This window comes from Xenopus laevis, chromosome 5S (genome assembly GCF_017654675.1).
Source record: "Xenopus laevis strain J_2021 chromosome 5S, Xenopus_laevis_v10.1, whole genome shotgun sequence".
NCBI classification, from domain to species: domain Eukaryota; kingdom Metazoa; phylum Chordata; class Amphibia; order Anura; family Pipidae; genus Xenopus; species Xenopus laevis.
This window is the reverse complement of record NC_054380.1, coordinates 44106055-44126458: the sequence shown is the minus strand read 5'-3', so window position 1 is coordinate 44126458 and position 20404 is coordinate 44106055. Positions and strand designations below refer to the sequence as shown.

Genomic DNA, 20404 nt, shown 5'->3' with positions numbered 1-20404 from the left:
TGAAAGCATCGGAACCGTCACCGGCGTCAAATTTTTTTGTTGCCTTTGAATTTTTGCAAGCGAATTTTCGCAGCAAATTATTCACTGGCGGCGAAAAGTGCAAATTCGCGCCATCACTACTTTTGAGTTCTTTGTATGTGTGGATTACTTGGTTTGATATTAGGGCTTGGTATCTGGTGTAAATTTCATGTCAGTAGCCCCATTAGAAATATATTTACTGTGAAAAACATTGACGCGTTCAATACTTATTTTGCCTTATGTATCCTGAAAGGCAGGAAGTAAAAGTCAATCTGATTAGTTGTAAGACATTCGTAAATTCCTCTTTTCCAAGTTCCTAGCCTTGAACCCTCTAGGTCTCAAAAAAATATATGCCATATAAATATACATTTGTTTTTAAGGGATTTTTCACATTTGTGTTAACTTTTAATATGATCTAGACTGTAATATTGTGAGATCATTTGCTGGTTTTCATTATTTATTATTTGTGGTTTTGAAATTTTTTAGCTCTCCAGTTTGTTTTTTAGATGGGTTCAATTAAAACTTAAAAACTTCAGAAGAAGAAGGCAAAAAATGAAGAAAAAAACCAAAAAACCTATAAATAATGAAGACCAATTGAAAAGCTGCTTAGAACTGCCCATTCTAGAACATACTAAAAGTTAACTTAAAGGTGAACTACCCCAAGAAGATGCATATAACCCACAGATGGATATTTTGAATACATCACCACTGATATTCAGCTGTTTACAGCACAAGACCTGTGAGTGCAGCCATACAGAATTTTTTCCTTGTTTTGTTCCAAGGAAACTAGGAATGTTTGAATCATATATATGTGTATTACTGACGCTATGCATATTGGTTTTGTTTAAATACAGACAGGATCTAAAGTATAGTATAGAACCAATAAAAATATTTTATTGAATTTAGCAAAAAAAAAAAAAAAGATGTATGCATTACATTTAATTTCATAGCTAGAAATTTATTTCATGAAAGTTTTAATGAAAATGTAGTAGTGTTTAGCAGTTACACAAACCCCCGTGTTTATTGTACGACTGTCAATCAGGTTTCACAGAAATGATTATTTATCGGCATACTATTTAGAAAAAAGTTAGACAATATCCCAAACAGATTTATTCTGGATTTGCCTGTTCCTTGGCAGCATAAACCAACTCTGAAAGTGTCTGAAAGCTTTTGATGCCATTTTTCTGCAAGCCCAGTTTCTCAACCTAGAAAACACAAAAAGAAAGTGTCAGCTATGTGGCGATTTATACATATAAATAGAACAACTCATTCCTACATACTCATACGGTCAATAAGGCACATAATAAAAGACCATATGCAGTTTTCAAGTTAAGAAAAATGTAAAACATTTCGGTTGTGGTATTTTGGTTCTCCACTGGTGAGATCTGTTTTTTGGGATGTTATGCAACGACACTACTTTTACACATGAGTATGCAACACTGTAAAGAGACAGCGATTATCTCCAAATCAGTTCAAACTAAGCTGTACAAGAATGAATTTAAGAACCAGTAACACAAAAACACTTTAAACACACATACACATTTTCTGTTAGTTCAACAAACTAATATAATAATTTTTTTTTTGCATTACTATGGGACCTCTTGTCCAAAATGCTTAGGACCTGGGGGTTTCCGGATAAGAGATCTTTCCGTAATTTGGATCTCCATAAATTGTTTACTTAAAATGAATTTATGGTAGAGGCACACAATGCTATTTGGGGGAGATTAGTCGCCCAGCGACAAATCTCCTCGTCTTTGGTTGACTAAACTCCCTGCAATGCCTTCCCACTGGCTAAATTGTAAATCGCCGGTGGGATGGCACTCGGATCGCTTCATTTTCTGAAGTAGCCAGAGGTTGCCTCACAAGGAAACTTTGGGCGACTTCGGAAAAAGAAGAGCTCCAAGTGCCATCCCACCAGCAACTAACATTTTAGCCGTTGGGAAGGCATTGCTGGGAGATTAGTCACTCGAAGAAGAGGCGATTTGTCGCTGTGTTACTAATCTCCCCCAAATAGCATTGTGTGCCTCTACCCTTAAAGATTAAACACACTTAATAGGATTGGTTTGCCTCAAATAAGAAAGTATATATTAGTTTGGATCAAGAACAAGGTACTGTTTTATTATTACAGAGAAAAAGAATATCAATTAAAAAAAGCTCAATTATTTGGTTAAAATTGTGTCTATGGGAGACAGGCTTTCTGGATAATGGGTTTCTGGATCCCATACCTGGAATATTCTCATTTAATATAAAAAACGTTTTCATGATGTATGAGTAGAGAACCATATATGACATATACAGTTGTGTTCAGAATAACAGGAGTCCGACATCACTAACCCGCTCAATCACTGTTTTTTGGTAGAAATTATAATTTAAGGAAGGAAGAAGGCAAATGTTGTGCATGTTGGTTATAGTGTATTTCTCTCTGAAAATCTGAGTAAAATGGATTGTTCCAGACATTGTTCAAAAGAACAGTGTACTTTGAAAAAAAATTTGATTGGAGAGGGGAAAACATATAGGCTGCTCAGTTGAAATGATCTCAAATACTTTCAAATGGCAACCAAAGATGTGGAAGAAAACTGAAAACTACCATTCAAATGGATAGAAGGATAGCCAAAATGGCTGGTCCAAATCTACCCATTTCACTTAAGAATTTTATCACCCCAAAAAGTATATCCTTTAGAAGTGCACGTATGATGGGTTGAAAAGTTATGTACTACAGTGGATAATTTTTACACTGAACTGTTCATTTAATAGCTCGAGTAGGATGCAGAAGCTAGCAGGGCCGGGCCAAGCAGGCCGGGCACCCCAGGCAACTCTTCAGCGGTGCATACACGAGTGCGCGCACAAGCGCATGTACATCAGCGCGCGCTTGTACGTCAGCATGTACATGTGCACTGACCGGTAGAATCGCCTCTTCACCTCTGGTTCACGTGTACAGGTGCGCAAACCACCGAAATTTGCCAGATTTTGCAGACCAGACAGCGGGTAGGCAGCAGTGCAAGGTACGTGCCTGGCGCCCCCTAAGTTTTGCACCCTAGGCACATGCCTACTCTGCCTACCTCTAGTTCTGGCCCTGGAAGCTAGCCACCCCTAATGTAGAGAATACACTATACTCCCCTGCAATAACTTGACTTTTTAGAATTAAGTTTTCATGTTTTAAACTATTACAATGTAGTACAATGACATTTAGTTTAAAGCAGACTTTACAATGCTCTACTTTATAAGGGTAACCGCTATAAAAATACATTATGAATGCCAAAAGCTCATTGTGAGAATTAAGTTGGAAACTTTCATGCTCTGATCTTGATTAAGATGAGATGCAGCTCTCTGCTGTCACTACTTTCGCAGCTTATTAAATTAATACACACATTAAAATATTTTAGTTGTACAATTACTGAAAAACCTCTGTTCAATTTATGGTGGATCGAAAAGCCCATTTTCTCTTCTATTGTGCTTGTATTTATAATATCATTACACAACTTGCATAACTTAACAGTGCCTGGGGAATGGTATGATGGAATTAAGGGCCCAGTCAGCCAAACATGGGCCATAATTAGCACTTTTTAAAGCAGGAAAATAATTGCCAGAAATAGGTAGTACCCATAAGCAAGTCCAGGGACAATTGGATACAAGAGATCTGCTATTTTTGCGAAATAGTTTATATCAAATGAAAAAACTTTTGGACATGCATTTGCATCACCAATATGAAGGGGCTTTATACAAAAACACAGGACAAATCTTCCTCCCGTAGTATTCCACAGCAACCAAATCACGACTGGCTTTTTTTTCAGCCAGCTGAACAATAAAAGCTAAGATTTGATTGGTTGCCATTGGTTACTGCCCAGGTGCTTATAGTGCTTATAAATAAGCCTGTGTCTCTCTTTTGAATAATTAGTGGCCACATGACTCATCAATAATAATTGCCCATCGCTAGTTTAGACATATACCTGATCCCCAAAATATTCAACGTCAAGAGCCAGCTGAAGTCTGATTTTGTTGTCATCACTATTTCCTCCGTTAGTTGTGTTAGTTGATGTTACAGTTTTACGCGCTTGCTTCAAACGCTTTAGACTTTCCTCCATTTTCTTTACTGAGCTAAGCACATCTGATATGGTATCGTAGTACCTGCAATGAGAAGACAAAAACATGTGAGTATATATACGTATAATACACAAAAGCCATGAATATCTTGTAAATTATATCCTTATAAACGGTGAATTCTGATGTCATCAGTTATAAATGGTGAGTTCTGATGTCATTTGTCACATGACTCACTGAAACTTGTGTATTATAATAAATAAAGTACCCGAGAATATTAGAAGTTACCTTGGAGTTCCATGACCTGTATAAAAACATGGTCATGAAACTCCTCGGTAACTTATAATATCCTTATAATCTACAAGAGGGGGTACTTTATTCACTATACAATATTACTGCTGTGATGCTATATACATCATTATACAGCTATACCATGTCTCTCTATACAGTCCCAACATTCAATATAACATTTCAAGCCCAGCAGTAGTTTCAGTGGAAGAAAGGAAAAACAAAGGAAGTAAACAGAAAGATGAGAAATAAAAAGTTAAGCTGGCCATAGACGCAAAGATCCGATCGTACGAATCCTCGATCATGTGTGGAGTGTCCAGACATTTATCTTGCCATGCTGATCAGTCGTTCAGTCGATCAGACAGGTTAAAAGATTTCTGTCGGCTGACAATCATATCTCTGTATGTATTGCCTATCTGATGATCTTCAGTGGGATACACTGTCACTGTCAGCTTTGTCGGACAAAAACTTTCCTACGATTGCTGTGGGACTGATCTGTTTTTAACTGCTTTGTTTGATCTGAATGGTTAGTGGCAGGTCGGGAGATGAGGACGTACGATCATTCATCCTATATTGCAGGGAAATCTTTGCGTCTATGGCCAGCTTAACATTAACAATGCAATTTTAGCACAGAGCTATAGTTTTAGCTGCCAGGATCAGTGACCCCATGAAGGCTGAAATGTGGCAAATGGGGAAGGCAAATCTAATGAAAAAAAATTACAAATTTACAATAATGAAAACCAATGGAAAAGTTGCAAATGGGTTAACTACCCTTAAACATATTTTACAGTAGCCTTGAGCAAATAGTAATTTCATTTGGATGGAGATATAATTTCAAGATATAATGCAACTATCAGCATTTGGACAAGTGCATTTCTTTCTTTTGCTTTTTTTAATCTGAATTGTTTGCACCTGGCAGTGGGCTGCAAATATGCTCCTATTCTACTAACATTAGTCCATTTAAAATTCAAGGTAAGATTTCCATTCATTCATGTTTCCCAGGAAAAGGTCAGGTTTGGGGACCAAAACATCTCCCTGCCTACTACCAATTGACCCCTTGCTGCCGAGTCTGTGCCCAGTGAGCTTAGTATTACTAAAGGTGGGAACTACACTAAAACTAGAACTACTTAAGAGAACTTAATACTAAAAATGAATATGGCTAAAAATGCCATATTTTATATATTTAATTTATTGCACCAGCCTAAAGTTTCTGCTTCTCAATAGCAGCAATGATCCAGGACTTGTCAAACTTGCCACGGGGGGGGTCACCATATTGGAAAGTGTCTGCGACACGCACATGCTCAGTGGGCTCTTAGCAGCTGATTATTAAATTCTGATGCTAGTTACACTGGTTTCTGTGCTGCCATATAGTAATTATCCATATTAATTACTAATCAGCCTTATATTGTGACATTTATAGCCTATGTGTTCTGTATATTGAAAGTGGGTCCCTAAGCTCAGTAAGTGACAGCAGCACAGAGCATGTGCAGTGAATCAGCACAAAAGAAGATGGGGAGCTACTGGGGCATATTTGGAGAGACAGATCTTTACTCCTAAAGGGCTGTGGTTGCCTTGGGCTGGTACAGACGCCCAAAACATAATGTACAACATTTCTAGCTACTTCTTAAGTTAAACTTTAGTTCTCCTTGGATGGAAGATTGGATTTTATCCATAGCAGCCACCAAATGTATTTGTCTAAATGCTGATGATAGCTTAAATTGAACAGAAGATTTATGTAACCACTGTAAAACAGCAACTGGAAAAAAGCAACATATTGAGATATAGAATAGAAAAACTATTTGAATTGCCTCTAAAAAAATTGGTAATTGTCACTTACCTTGGAGTACATTCAGACAACACATCTGTCAACCATTCCTCCCTAATTGACTGTTTCAGGATATTTTTGTACTCATTTTGAAGTTGAAATAAGGGCTTTACAGCATTGTCAACATAAGAGGAAGCTTTTGTTGGCATCTCCTGTGGTAAGGACAAAAACGGATGAAAGACATTAATATGCCATATCAATGAACACGGCTCATTAAAGGGGACCCGTCACCCAAAAAAATTATTCCAAGTCCTTTTTTATCAGTTAAGCAAAATAAACTTTAGTTTAGCAAAATAAACTTTAATTACATTGTATTAATTATTTGAATCTTCTTTACATCAGTCAGGGAACTCAAAATTATATCCAGCAGGCAGGAGCCATTTTGTGGACACTGTTATTAAGACAAGCCTTGCATCATCTCAGAATCTTGTTTGTGCACCAGAATGGGGGACCTGATGTCCATCCCCATGCCCTGGCTTCACAATTAAATGGTTAAGAGAGCTGGTGGAATGTGGGGAGAGCAGTGACATGTAGGAAGTGCTGAATGGAAAGTGAAAGTAATTGCTTGCCCCGCCTCTATGCCTAGGCATAGAGGAGGGGCAGAAAATATTTGATTGACAGCTGTGATTTTTAAAGGAGTTTACAACAGCTATGAATGCTTTAATAAAAAAAAGAATTTGGATTTCATGTTTAATTTGAAAAGGACTTTCATTATACAGCTTTTTATGTCTGGGTGACGGGTCCACTTTAAGTATATAGGCCCACACCACTGCAATTTGCATAAAAGTCACATTCATAGTACTCTAGAATTTATGATATTTTACTCTCTTTATGAAGCAGAGAATTTGGTAAGAAATTACTATTGTTCCTGCTATATATAAATCTATTAATTTTGCAAAGTAACAAAAGCCATTTATATGTCTTATATACTTATATGATTCTGCAGCTCTGACAACATTTACCCCAACCTCAAGTTTCTAATCATTGGGTCCAGAGTGCTAGGGATTTCTCACAAGAGAGATTTAGAAATCTCCTACATATCCTCAGTGCTCTGGAGCAAATTTAGAGGCCTTTTCACAACTCCGGGCCTGCTTTGTATGGTATAACTCAATAAAGATCTACTTCAACAATTGTCACAAAACAAATAAAAGGGATTTATACCAACAAGTAGAGAATTTAAAACATGCTCCATTGTTTTCAAAGTAGATTTGTGTTTATTAAAGGAAGCCTCCAACATGTGCATATTTACCTTATTTGTTCTTCTGTAAAGTCTAGGCACCTCCAGAGCACTTTTTAAATGAGAAAAGCATGATTCACTGAGATCAAACACAATTTTGTTCTTTATGGCCAATAGCGATGGTGACAAAAACTCATTCATATCCTCCAAGGCTCCTAAAGGGCAGACATAACATTTTAGAAGTCGGTAAAAGCATTATTAAAATTCTAATATGTGACATGTCAGAAGCTCTTACAGGAAATCACTGCAACCTGTGCCTTTTTCATCTTGTATGGGCAGTACATTGTTAAATTGGTAATTACTTGCTTCACTTTCTGTTTGTGCAGCTCATGTATGTTGAATAATGGTTTATACAGGCTTAATCATGCTCTGCTCTTTGCTGCATTGAAGATCATAGCCACCATTCCACAAGCTAATTACTATTTATCTTAGTGGTTTATTAATATTTTCTACATCGTTAACTGAATACTAGTTGCACAATGTGCAATTTCAAATGTTATGCAACTATGTTGAGAAGTAGCTCCATGGACGAGTAACGAAAAACACTCAAAACTGAGCCCATTTGCCTCCATGGCGTTTGTGGGTATACTTGAGATTAGACATGGGGAGACACATTTATCAATATTTGAATTTCAAATTCATGGTCAAGTTTTTTTTTAACTCACATGAATTTGATTTTACTCAAAATTGGAATATTCGATTCATCATACAAATCGAATATCTGAAACTTGGACGAATTTTACGAGTCGAAAACTGAATCGAATTCAAATTCAATTTAAGTCAGGAAGACTGCAAACATCTCCAAATTGCTCACTGGACCTCTCCCATTGCCTTATACAGCAATTCGGCAGGTTTTAGGTGGCAAATAGTCGAATTAGAATTCTTAAAGGGCCAGAGTATGATAAATCTCGAAAATCGAATTAGAATTTTTTATAAAAAACATACATATAACACAGTGTTACATGCATAACAACCAGTACAAAAGGTGAGAAACACCCTGTGAAAAAGAGCTTACAATCTAAAGGGGAAGGGAATGAGACACAAGGTGTGGGAGTGGGCATGATCAGAAATGATGAGAGATGTAGTATATGGTATCACTTGGTAGCTAAACAGAGTGATGGTAGGCTCTAAATAAGTGTGTTTTAAGACATCTTTTGAAAGCAGAAAGGTTGGGAGAAAGTCGGAAGACTGGGGAAGAGAATTCTGGGGCTGCAGCCATTGCGAAGTCTAGAATGTGAGCATGTAAGGAGCTAATGAGAGAAGAGTTGAGGAGCAGGTCAGTAGAGGAGCGTAGAACGTGGTTGAGTATCTGCAGAGGAGTTCAGAGATGTAGGGAGGGGCTGAAAATGGAACATTTCAATTATTGCATTAACCATAATGAATGTTTCAAGTAAAATGACAACCTCATTTCAAAATGAACATAATACCCCACCATTTTCATATTGCATTGGGCTACTGTAGAAGTCCCCAAATACAACAGCCTTATGCTTTATACAACCCACCCATCCCTTAACTTCCCTGTATGACCCCTATTGCCCCATACATTTACTCCTGCTTGTTTCTGAAATGTTTGATGTAGGTGACCAGATCTCTTCTGGAATGACACAGAGTGCTAGAAATTGTTTAATGACCACTGTAACTAGGACATCTGATAGACGTTTCATGCAACAGACAAATCAAACATATTAGTTAGCCTTATTAGCTCCTTTTAAAATGAGCGCAATAATATGGAACTATTTTCTTAAAGGTAGCCATGTCTATCTATTTAATGGTAACAATACAAAACACACTGGCTTAGTTTCAACTTTACCATCCTCTATTATACAATAAAATGGATTTACCTGTTATCATGGCTATGTTCTTAAAACCAATTTGCTGAAGCTTCACAATGATGATTTCTCGTAGTTCTGGCAGCTAAAACAAATGTAAAATATCAAATATAGATATCATGTATTGATGATGAAAACAAGTAGGTAGAAAATACACTTAAGAACACCAATAAATACTGATAGGAATGTTTAAAATGCCAACTTTTATTAAAAGGTAGTTAATGAGTAAATGTTGTGTTCTGTTTTTTGTTGTTGTTCCAACCATATGATACAAACAAAACAGTGAAGTAGTACAAGTAGAAAATATGATTTGGGCTTGATTTGATTTGCACTTGGGCAGCAATCCATGGCAACCAATCAGATGATTGCTTTCAGTGTTCAACCTGCAGCTAGTTGAAAAAAGCTAATCATTGATTGGTTACTATTGGTTACTGTCCAGGTGCAAATTTGCCCACTGTTTATAAATGAGCCCCACTGTATTTCCTGATTTGCACCTGCTCTTGCCATATTATATCTCTGGCTTGTCTGAGAAATATCTGTCTGAATAAAAAAATTTTTAAAGCCTTTTTTAAAACTTTCATCTCCCCAGTAATCCATTCCTCTTTGGGCAAAAAGCTGCATTTACAAAACATTTATACAGCTGAACATGTATAATTCCTAAAGCTCTAAATTTGTGTAGGGCAATGTGTATATGGGCATCAAGTCCCCCACTCTGGTGCATACACAAGATTTTGGGGTGATACAGGACACAAACAATGTCCCCAAAATGGCTCCTGCCTGCATGCTGTAATTTTGTAATTCCAAGACTGAAGGTAATAAAATGTAAATAATAAATTTAGTGTAAATAAATTTTATTTTGCTCAACTAACATTCACATTCCAGTTTGTCAACCACTGTTGGGTTGCTAGGGGATCCTTGAAATCAAGATAATTTCTGACCTTACAATCTGGAGCTGATGAAAAATAAAGTTTATTTAAAAAAAGACTTTTTTAAAGTCAACTACCCCTTTAACCTTTTTCTCGGGGGGATCCAAATGAAGTCTGAGAATCTGCTTCATGACCCAAAACACTACTTTAGAATTATGTACCTAATTACAGTTGCAGTTTATTAAAGTGGTTTATATGGACCCACTCTATACCTCATACTAATGAAAAGTAGGAAATGCTCTACTATACCAGTTGCTCTTTATAGTGTTGGGCGCAAGCTGCTAAACCCACTGCAAGGGTGACCAGCCTCAGGCTTGATAAAGGTTTTTACTAAAGGTTTTTAATATTTAAAGGGGAAGGAAAGGCATGCTAAACTTGGCAGTGCCAAAAGTCAGGCCTCCCAAGTGATTGTATTTACTTACATGAAACTCCAGGCTGGTGCACCAATCAGCAGAAACCTGCACCTGCCTGGGTTTATTCCAGCAACTGAGCGATCCTCTTTCTGCTTCTTCTTTCTTCTCGTGGCTACACATGCGTAGTATAGCAAAAAGCTGAACCGAAGTAGCCGACTATATCATTCTACTGCGCATGCATCTGTCCTGGGAAATTTGAAGAAAGAAGAAGCAGGAAGAGGATCGCTCCATGGTGCTCGCTGGAATAACCTTGGGCCAGTGTAGTTCTCTGCTGATAGGTGCTCCGGCCCGGGGGGTCAGGTAAGTAGATCCAATCACTTAAGGGGGCCTAACTTTTGCCTTTCCTTCTCCTTTAAAGAGTATTTTCCTTTCAAGGGCCTTTACAGCAATCAAGGCAAACTGGTTATGAAACATAGGGAACTAATTACATTAATTCATTAACATTTTTATTAATTTTGGAGAACATTTGTAAACTAATATTAGTATAAAATAAGATGAATTTACCATTATTAAAGAACTGCTCAAGGACATGAAGGATCAGATGATACCCATACCTGTTCCTTTAATTTATCTGCATCTGCTACAAAAAGCATGAGTTGCCGTGTAGATATTTTCACATTTACTCGAGCATCTGGTGTTGATCCACTATCTTGGTCTTCGTTTGCCATACCAGACATGGGGATTGAATCTCTATTGATGGAAGATGGAAGATTTTTCATCTCATGGCTACTAGCATCTGAACGGATATTAATTGCCACCTATATTGTGCAAAAAATAAATAAATAAATGAAAAACAGTCATCAACTGAATCCATCAACAATAAATTCACCAATATTTGTTATAAAGAGAGTGGAATTTTAATGGGATTCTGAAAAATAAACAAAAATAGTTTTTTTATATGCTAAATTAGTTTGCTACTTATACTTTTTTCTATAACTATATTCTCACTACACCGTTTTATACAGAATTCTATATATGTTTAACACAGACACAGGTATCCCAAGCAGTGCAGTAGTAAAGTTAATTCACAAGTACGTGGCAATTAACCCTAGTTTATTCTGTGGGAAATTGGGTGTGATCTTGAGAGCAGGGCTCTCAAAATAAATACTTTGTATACTGACAATATTCCCTTAAAGGGCAAATTTATTAGAGGCATCCTGTCATCGGAAAACATGTTTTTTCCAAAACGCATCAGTTAATAGTGCTACTCCAGCAGAATTCTGCACTGAAATCCATTTCTCAAAAGAGCAAACAGATTTTTTATATTCAATTTTGAAATCTGACATGGGGCTAGACATTTTGTCAATTCCCCAGCTGCCCCAAGTCATGTGACCTGTGCCTGCACTTTAGGAGAGAAATGCTTTCTGGCAGGCTGCTGTTTTTCCTTCTCAATGTAATTGAATGTGTCTCAGTGGGACATGGATTTTTACTATTCTGCTGTTCTTAGATCTATCAGGCAGCTGTTATCTTGTGTTAGGGAGCTGCTATCTGGTTACCTTCCCATGGTTCTTTTGTTTGGCTGCTGGGGGAAAAAAAGGAGGGGGTGATATCACTCCAACTTGCAGTACAGCAGTAAAGAGTGATTGAAGTTTATCAGAGCACAAGTCACATGACTTGGGGCAGCTGGGAAATTGACAATATGTCTAGCCCCATTTCAGATTTCAAAATTGAATATTTTGAGAAATGGATTTCAGTGCAGAATTCTGCTGGAGCAGCACTATTAACTGATTCATTTTGAAAAAAAAAAATCTTCCCATGACAGTTAAGGTTCGAATGTTAAATTCGAATTTTCTAAATTTTTTGTGTCAAAATTTGAATTTTAAAGCACCAACTGAAATATAAATTTGAATGTGGGATTTTGCACATCTCGACCATGGGAACAGTTCCAATTCAAATATTCGCCACCTAAAACTTGTTGAATTCATTTACAAGTCAATGGCAGAGGTCTATTGACTAATTTGAAGATGTTAAAAATAGAAAAAACTTGAATCAAGTTTCATTCAAACTCGATTCAAGTTTTGGAGTCAGTAACATTCATTCGAATTTTAGACGTTCAAGTTTTTTCTTAAATACGAACATTTGAGTTTTCAGTACACATATATGTATATATGTATATATATATATTAGAGTAAAAAAAATATTCACATAAATTCGAAATTCAACCTTTGATAAATCTGCCCCTAAAAGTAGAAGAAAATATTTTTTTCCTTACCTCCTTAATGAAAGTGCAGTAACGGGAAATCATTTGCAGTGTTAATTTCCAGAAACGATGAGCAAGTTTAGGTAGGAAGACCTCATTGGACCAGCAAGATGCAAGACAGGACCACAGAACATTGGTTGCTCGAAGACGATATTTGGTTTCCGCTGAAAGAGATGTAAACACTGTGTTTTATTTTTATTCAACATGTATAAACAAAATGCCATTACCCTTTTCTTAAATGGATGAAGGAAATGACAATATGCTTGCAAATCATAGACTGCATAGGTGTATTAACTCACAGGGGTATAGCATTAGCTTTATTAAGCACCATTTTCTGCATACATTTTTTCATTTTTATTTGTTAAATGGGATAGAACACTTTTTAACATTTGTTAGTATATGAGTACCATTTCTGAAACTAGGAACATGCTTACTGTAGTTCCTGCTGCAATTTACCTTTTTTTGAATGTGTTATTTGTTCCCAGGCAGAAATACAGTAAAAGTTACTCTGCAATGTAAACATTCCAACCAAAGTAATTTTATCACAATTAATTTAAAAACATTAAGGGCAATGGCTCTGTTTCTGTGGGCGACTAATCTTATGTAAAAGCTTTCCCACTAGCAATAACTGGTGGTAAAACCCATGTGTGGCTTCAGAAGAAGAAGCAGAGATTTGTCTCTGGCGATTAATCTCCTGGTGTGCATTGCCCTTAGGGACTAATGTATCAAAGTGTGAAATTAGAGCTCACCACAGAAAAGCTCACCCACTTTCTATTCATTTCTATGGAATTTCTATGAGCATATTTATCAAATGGTGAACTTTAATTTTCACCCATTTATAAATAAGTTCCTAAAAACATATTTCACACTTTTGATAAATCTGCCCAAGTGTCGAAAGCTACATAACACATGCGAAATGCTGACAATTTTTAAAACAGCTGAATTGATCAGATGTCCATCAGGCTCACTTGCAAATTATGCATTTAATATCTGCAAAAAAACACAAATACACAAAAGATTCCCAAATTCCCAAACAAAGCCTTAAAAGGCACCTATCACTCCCAAGGGTTTTCACCCACTGCAATAAATTATACTGGACGAGTGCAGACAGCAGAGTGACCAGGACTGCCGTTACCTGGAACCTCTGCTGTGTTGCTGAGCACATATCTGCTTGGCAACACAGATAGGTGGCTTAGAGTTCTAGGGATATCTAAATATGCAGGTCCCTACATTTTCACATACCAAGGCATGGCTGTGCTGGGTATCATGGTTGGCAATAGTTTCAGGAAAAAGGTTGCCTTGCTGTGTCACTTCAAGAGGCACATTTATCAAAGGTCAAATTTCGAATTCATGCGAGTTTGTTAAAAACTTCCCAAAACTCCCATAAATTCGAAATTCAGCCAATCAAAATGTATTATTAAAATCGAATTTTTAAAACTCGGACGAAAATTCAAATAGAATTTGAATCGAAGTTGATCAAACTCGATTAAATTTTTTTCTCCAAAAAAAACTGAAATGTCAGGAAGGCCTCAAACAGCTTCAAATTGATCCTTGGACCTCTCCCATCGACTTAAACAGCAATTCGGCAGGTTTTAGGTGGTGGATGCAATCATCCCCCCCGGAGTTACACCACTGTATAAGATCATTTAAAGGGTTATGATTTTTTTAAAAAAGTTTTATTTCACTGAAGTCTATTAGGGTAAAATTGTAATGCTTTTTTTTATGTTTTTTGTTTTTGTTACTTAGACTAATCAGACACCTCTGAATTCCAAAACAACCCCAGGATTGACAGACCTGCGCCAGGATTCAGTTGTCATTGGCCGTAGATTGTACCCAATAACAAATGCATTCTGGATCAGAAACTACTAAGATGAATTGTGAGGGACAGTTTTTCACCAGTGAAAATAAACTAGAAAAGAAATTCCTCCCATGACATAAGCATAATAGTAAATTATATTTAAATGTATAAAAAAAGCGACAAACATAGCAAGCTTTTGGCATTGCTGGCTAAACAACAGACAACATCCTCCGCTGTCCCCCGCCTTACCCTCAGTAGTCGCAGAACCCAAGCTCATAGCACAGGAATTTGCCACCTTCTACCAAAACCTCTACTCTACCACAACAACGCACTCTAAAACCCAACTCCTCCACTTTTTGGACTCCATCCCTATCCTGTCCCTCTCCCCTAACGACACAGCATTCCTAGACGCACCTATTTCACCCCGAGAAGTTGCTCCCTACCCCCAAACAAGACACCAGGACCAGATGGCCTTCCTCCGGACTGGTATAAAGCCCTCTCAGAACAATTGGTCCCCAAATATCTAGAGAAGCAGCAAAGTGCTTTCAATAGCAACTCTCTACCCACATCACTTACAGAGGCCCTTATAGTTGTCATCCCCAAACCGGGTAAAGAATATAACTCGCTGCATTTCTTACCGCCCTATATCCCTCCTAAATACAGATGCTAAAATCCTGGCTAAGATCCTCACTTTCTGCCTCCACCAGGTAGTCCCGGACCTTATCCACCCTGATCAATCTGGCTTTATGCCTGCGCGCTCCACTAACATCAACCTTCGCAGACTCTTTCCCAACTTGCAGATAGCCCATAAAAACAGGCACCAGAGTAGTAGCCTCTTTGGACTCTGCTAAGGCTTTTGATTCGGTGGAGTGGGATTATTTATGGGAGGTCTTAGCCCGCTTCGGATTTGGCCCTCGCTGCAAAACCTGGATCAAACTTCTCTATAACAACCCCACAGCACGTGTAAGAGTTAACGGCCGTATTTCCCCCCCCTTTCTCATTAACAAAAGGAACAAGGCAGGTTTGCCCCCTCTCCCCAGTTCTATTTGCCCTAGCAATAGAACCATTAGTAATACTGACAAGACAGTCTCCTCTAATTAAGGGCTAAATCTATGGCACTATTCAGGAAAAAATCTCCCTTTTCGCAGATGACCTCCTTATATATTTGGCAGATCCCAATGATTCCCTTACTGCCCTCCTCGACCTAGTCAACCGATTTGGCTCATTCTCGGGACTACGAGTTAACTGGGAAAAATCTGTTTTATTCCCCATTGACGCTGACCAACCTCGATCTCTACTAAACGAAACCCCGCTCAAATGGGCCACCCAATTCAAGTACCTAGGAGTAATAGTCCATACAGATCTCACCAAATATACTACCCTAAACATCGACCCAATTCTAAGCAATCTGACCAATACCTTAAATCGGTGGACTAAGCTCCCTCTCTCTCTCTGGGGTAGGGTCAAGGTCATTAAAATGATTTACCTCCCCAAAATTCTCTACCTTCTCCATAATGCGCCAATATTTATCCCCAAAAAGTACTTCAAAAGTATAAACCAAATCTTGATCCCCTTTCTCTGGAACAATAAAACACCCAAAATTGCTTGGTCAAGGCTGTGTGCCCCATGTTACGAAGGAGGACTGGCCCTCCCCAACTTCCATTGGTACTACATAGCCTCACAAATATACTACCTCCACTGGTGCTTTAACCCTGACCCTTACAACCCAAACTCGCAGTTACAAGCCCTTTTACTATCCTCGTGGGAGAGTCTTCGCAACTTTCCCTATCGGAATCCCAGGGATTCTGGCCCTCTACCAACGACACTAACTACCCCACATAAGGCTTGGCTGATAGCCCTCAAGATCTTGGGCCATGCACCACCCCTCCTATCCCTCACCTCCCACTCTGGGGTAATTCCTATTTAAATCACTTTAGATCCTTGCAAGACTCGGTTTTCTGGCCAAGGCAAGGTATCAAATGCTTGAAAGACCTCCTTGAAAATCATACCTTCCCCACCTATCCCACAATGCAACAAAAGTGCCACCCAAAGCAAATCCTGCTTTTTAAGTATCTTCCACTCCCAATTCAGCACTCTTACTCCCCAGCAATCTTGCCTGGTCATAGAAGATATTCTTCATGATCCCAACCCAGCAAAACTAGTATCCCGACTCTACCAACAACTCCTCTTATCTGGCCCCAAACCTTTTCGCTTAGCACAAGAATGGTGGACTAGCAAAATTGTAGGCCTTGAGCAAGATAACTGGGATGAAGCAACAGAACACATATACACTGGCCTGATATTGTTGAAAGACAAACTAATACAGTATAAAATTATGCACCATGTTTACATGACTCCCATACGACTCAAACAGATGGGCCAAATCCCTTGTGACTCCTGTCCCAGGTGTCACCAACAGGCTGCGGATTTTTTCCATTTAATCTGGGAATGCCATCACATATTGTAAAATACCTAGCACATAACCTTGACTTCCCGAGAGTAATTACAGCTGCTGTTTGCCTTTTGGGGGTCCTAGAAGAGATAATCCCAGCTAAGTATGCTCAAATCCGTTTTCGTATCCTACTTTTTTATGCAAAAAAAACTGTAGCCCTCCATTGGATGGGTAACCGCTTACCCTCTCTCAGTGCTTGGATACATTTGGTTAATAGTGTAGTACCCCTATATAAACTCACTTACGAAGTTAGGGGAACAACAATGAAGTTTGATAAAATCTGGGGCTCGTGGAATGATATCGACCCGACCCCTCCATAGTAAGTCTCAGTTAAGTCCACCTCTTATTATATAGTCCATCATGATTTGCTATCCTAGATATCCTTGAGGGCCCCAAACCTAGCCTTCAGCTGCAAAACTTCATCTGTGTCTGAGAGTGTCCATCTCAACTGCTCAATAACTGCATTGAATTATGCTTGGTGACAGCCTGTGCCTTATATCCATTCTGCCAAATATAGATTATTCTGCGAACGTACTTATCTGTTGTATGTATGATTGATGTGTGTTTATAAAAAGAAATAAAACTTACCTTTAAAAAAAAATGTATAAAAAAAGCATTTCATTGCTTTTGACCATAGTAACATAGTAAGTTAGGTTGAAAAAAAGACACGTCCATCAAGGTCAACCTTTTATCCTCTTTTTTTTTTTTTTGACTTGTCTAACTGCCAGTTGATCCAGAGAAAGGCAAAAAAAAACATCTGAAGTGGGGGAAAAAATTCCTTCCGGACTCCAAAATGGCAATTGGACTAGTCCCTGACTAGTGACCAAGTCTTGTCTGTAAACTAATTAAGTTACTATAGAATATACCTACACAGTTCTTGTACTTAATGTTGAACAGAAGTAACATTGTATGTACATTTAAAACTTTTAATCACTTTCGGTACCAAACAAAACATACCTGGTGCTTCTTCATGACCATGAAGTAATGCAGTTTCTAAATTTCCTGCTATTTCCTTAAACCTTTGAAGAAGAAGTGATATTGTTATATTATAATCAATGCTTTTTATCAGGAGTATAAATCAAATACAATTAGGAAGGGGGAATTATTCCCATGGGACTCAAAGTGTTTACAGCAAGCAAAGCAACCATTACAGGCAAACTATCCCGGGACACAAGAAAATTAAGTGACTTGCCTAGGCTAGTCTGTCATTGACTCACAGGAAAACATTTTTCCACCACCTTTAAGCTATGGACACACAGGCTGTTTTCAGCTTGTGCGGACTGCACACAGTCTGATTGGATTCAAATCAATGGAGCAGGGGCACTGAGCAGAACTGCTTCTCTCAGCCTGCAAATAACACGGAGGCTGACAACAGTCACAGCCTACAGCTTGTGTGCCCATAGCGTTAACCTTTATCTCTTCTTGTTCAGAGTGGTGGATTCTGACACTTTGGGGCAGATTTACCAAAATGTGAGATTAGAACTCACCACAGAAAAGCTCACTCACTTTCTATATATTTTTAAAAGCATATTTATCAAATGGTGAAGTCTAAAAATCCCATAGGAATGAATAAAACGTGAGTGAGTTTTTCTGTGGTGAGTTCTAATCGCACATTTTGATAAATCTGTCCCTTTGAGTCCCTCTGCTTGCTATGGTGGGAGATTCTTTGAAAAGCAGAGGGACTTGAAGTCCCAGGATCCATAATTTTTTACACTGAACAAGGTGTGGGAAGGATTGAAAGACAAACAGCTTGAGGGGTTAGTTGGGGAAATAGTCCCAAATCAGAGATAAAATCAGAGAAAATCCATCCAACCTCTTAGTCTGAAGAATTATCGATGTCTGTGTAAAAAAATGTGTATGTATTTGTTTTTGGCAGTTACGATAGTGTTTCTGCACCTTTTTTCATAAGTCAACATTTCCCTTTTAAGAGGATATCTTCAGTAATAATTAAAATAAAAGACTTCATTTACTATAAGGCAAATTCCGAAAAGGTCTCCAATTATATAAAATCTGAAAAAAGATGATTTTATTCAGCCTTTAAAATAACCAGTAAAAATACTTAATGTTAACATATGAGCTAACTTGATATGAATGTCACAGTCTACTAGGAAGTCAGAAAATATGTTTAGACCAGTGGTTCCTAACTGTACAGCAGGCAACCTGGGGCACTGGAGCAGGCATGTGGATCTTAGACTGAAGACCAGATAGGATAGAAAACCTATTTGCTCTTCTAGATATCTAGCAGCTAAGTATGAGTGAATTGCCGATACATTCTAGATCACTAACCTTGTAACCATGGAGGGTTAGATGTAAAAATGTCCAACAACCACTACGTTGGATCAAACTTCCTGGTGCACATTGCACAAAAAAATAAGCCTAATACTAATATCACAAGGGGCAGAAGGGACTGCTTTTTTTCAGCAGGCTAAAATGCAAATATTTGCATTTCAGCTCTGAAACCCATTGCATGTGCCTGCACCCAGTCAACATAATGGATCCGGATGTAGGCTGATTCTCAGCCTGCAGTTTTGATCCCTCTGCTATATTAGCTTTAGAGTAAACAATTGCTGCCAGGCCCAAAAATTCCAGCAGTTTCTGGCTATGGTACAGTTGGTGGCGAAAACTGACCTTGTTGATTAATGATCAATGCAATGACAGTGGATAAAAACTATAATTTACTCTATGCAGTATGCTGTAGTTGCAAAGCCTAAATAAACAGGACTAAAGAAGACGGATGATTAAGACTGAAATCATCATGTTAAGCGTTGGCAAAATGATTCAAGACTGGGAAATGTACATTAAGATCTTTGTTTAAAAAAGGCTGTAGCCACAGATGAAATGTCAGTACAATAAAGCACTGTTTGCTCATCTTATAAGTTGTGTGTTTGAATCTAAAACAACCATGAAATGTTATGTTTTCCAATATTTGTCTACAGCTTAAACGTATTGTTAAATTTTCACAATGACAGTTAAATAGTGCTGTAATGTAAATGATGTAATATTTATATAGCCCTTGTTATTTGGTATTAAATATTAACACATACAAAAAAACTGCAAAGCTATCTCAATAAGCATCTTCTTAGACCAGACAGCTTAGTCTCACACTTACCTTAACTGAAAATACACAGGCAAATTCCATTTGTTATTAAAACTGTGGTAGGATGGATGTGCTCGTAATCTTTTTACACTTGCTTGTGACCCACACTGCCGCTCAAATTTCCTTACAAAGTCCATGCTAGCAGTATATTTCTTTAGGGGAAGAAAATTTGATCCATTGGTTAACCTGGAAGTGCATGGCTCCCGCGCCCATCTATTAGTCTAACTAATCAGATAAGTGTGATGATGCTAAATTATACAAATACTAAGTTGGCAGTTTTTAT

General features: G+C 37.9%; 1 protein-coding gene across 2 annotated transcripts in view; it reads right to left on the bottom strand.

Annotated features, from left to right (window-relative positions):
* Nucleotides 1-885: 885 nt before the first annotated feature.
* The window catches only part of cog2.S (component of oligomeric golgi complex 2 S homeolog), a 34779-nt gene continuing 15260 nt past the window's right edge, over nt 886-20404 (bottom strand). For both annotated transcript variants that reach the window (XM_018265264.2, XM_041564463.1), the window contains 9 exons: nt 20134-20273; nt 17982-18043; nt 12787-12938; nt 11129-11332; nt 9248-9320; nt 7419-7561; nt 6182-6321; nt 3966-4143; nt 886-1223 (listed from right to left, as the gene is read on the bottom strand). In XM_018265264.2, coding sequence (XP_018120753.1) covers nt 1128-1223; nt 3966-4143; nt 6182-6321; nt 7419-7561; nt 9248-9320; nt 11129-11332; nt 12787-12938; nt 17982-18043; nt 20134-20273 — 1188 coding nt within the window. In that variant the 3' untranslated portion in view covers nt 886-1127. The remainder of the gene's footprint in view (nt 1224-3965; nt 4144-6181; nt 6322-7418; nt 7562-9247; nt 9321-11128; nt 11333-12786; nt 12939-17981; nt 18044-20133; nt 20274-20404) is intronic.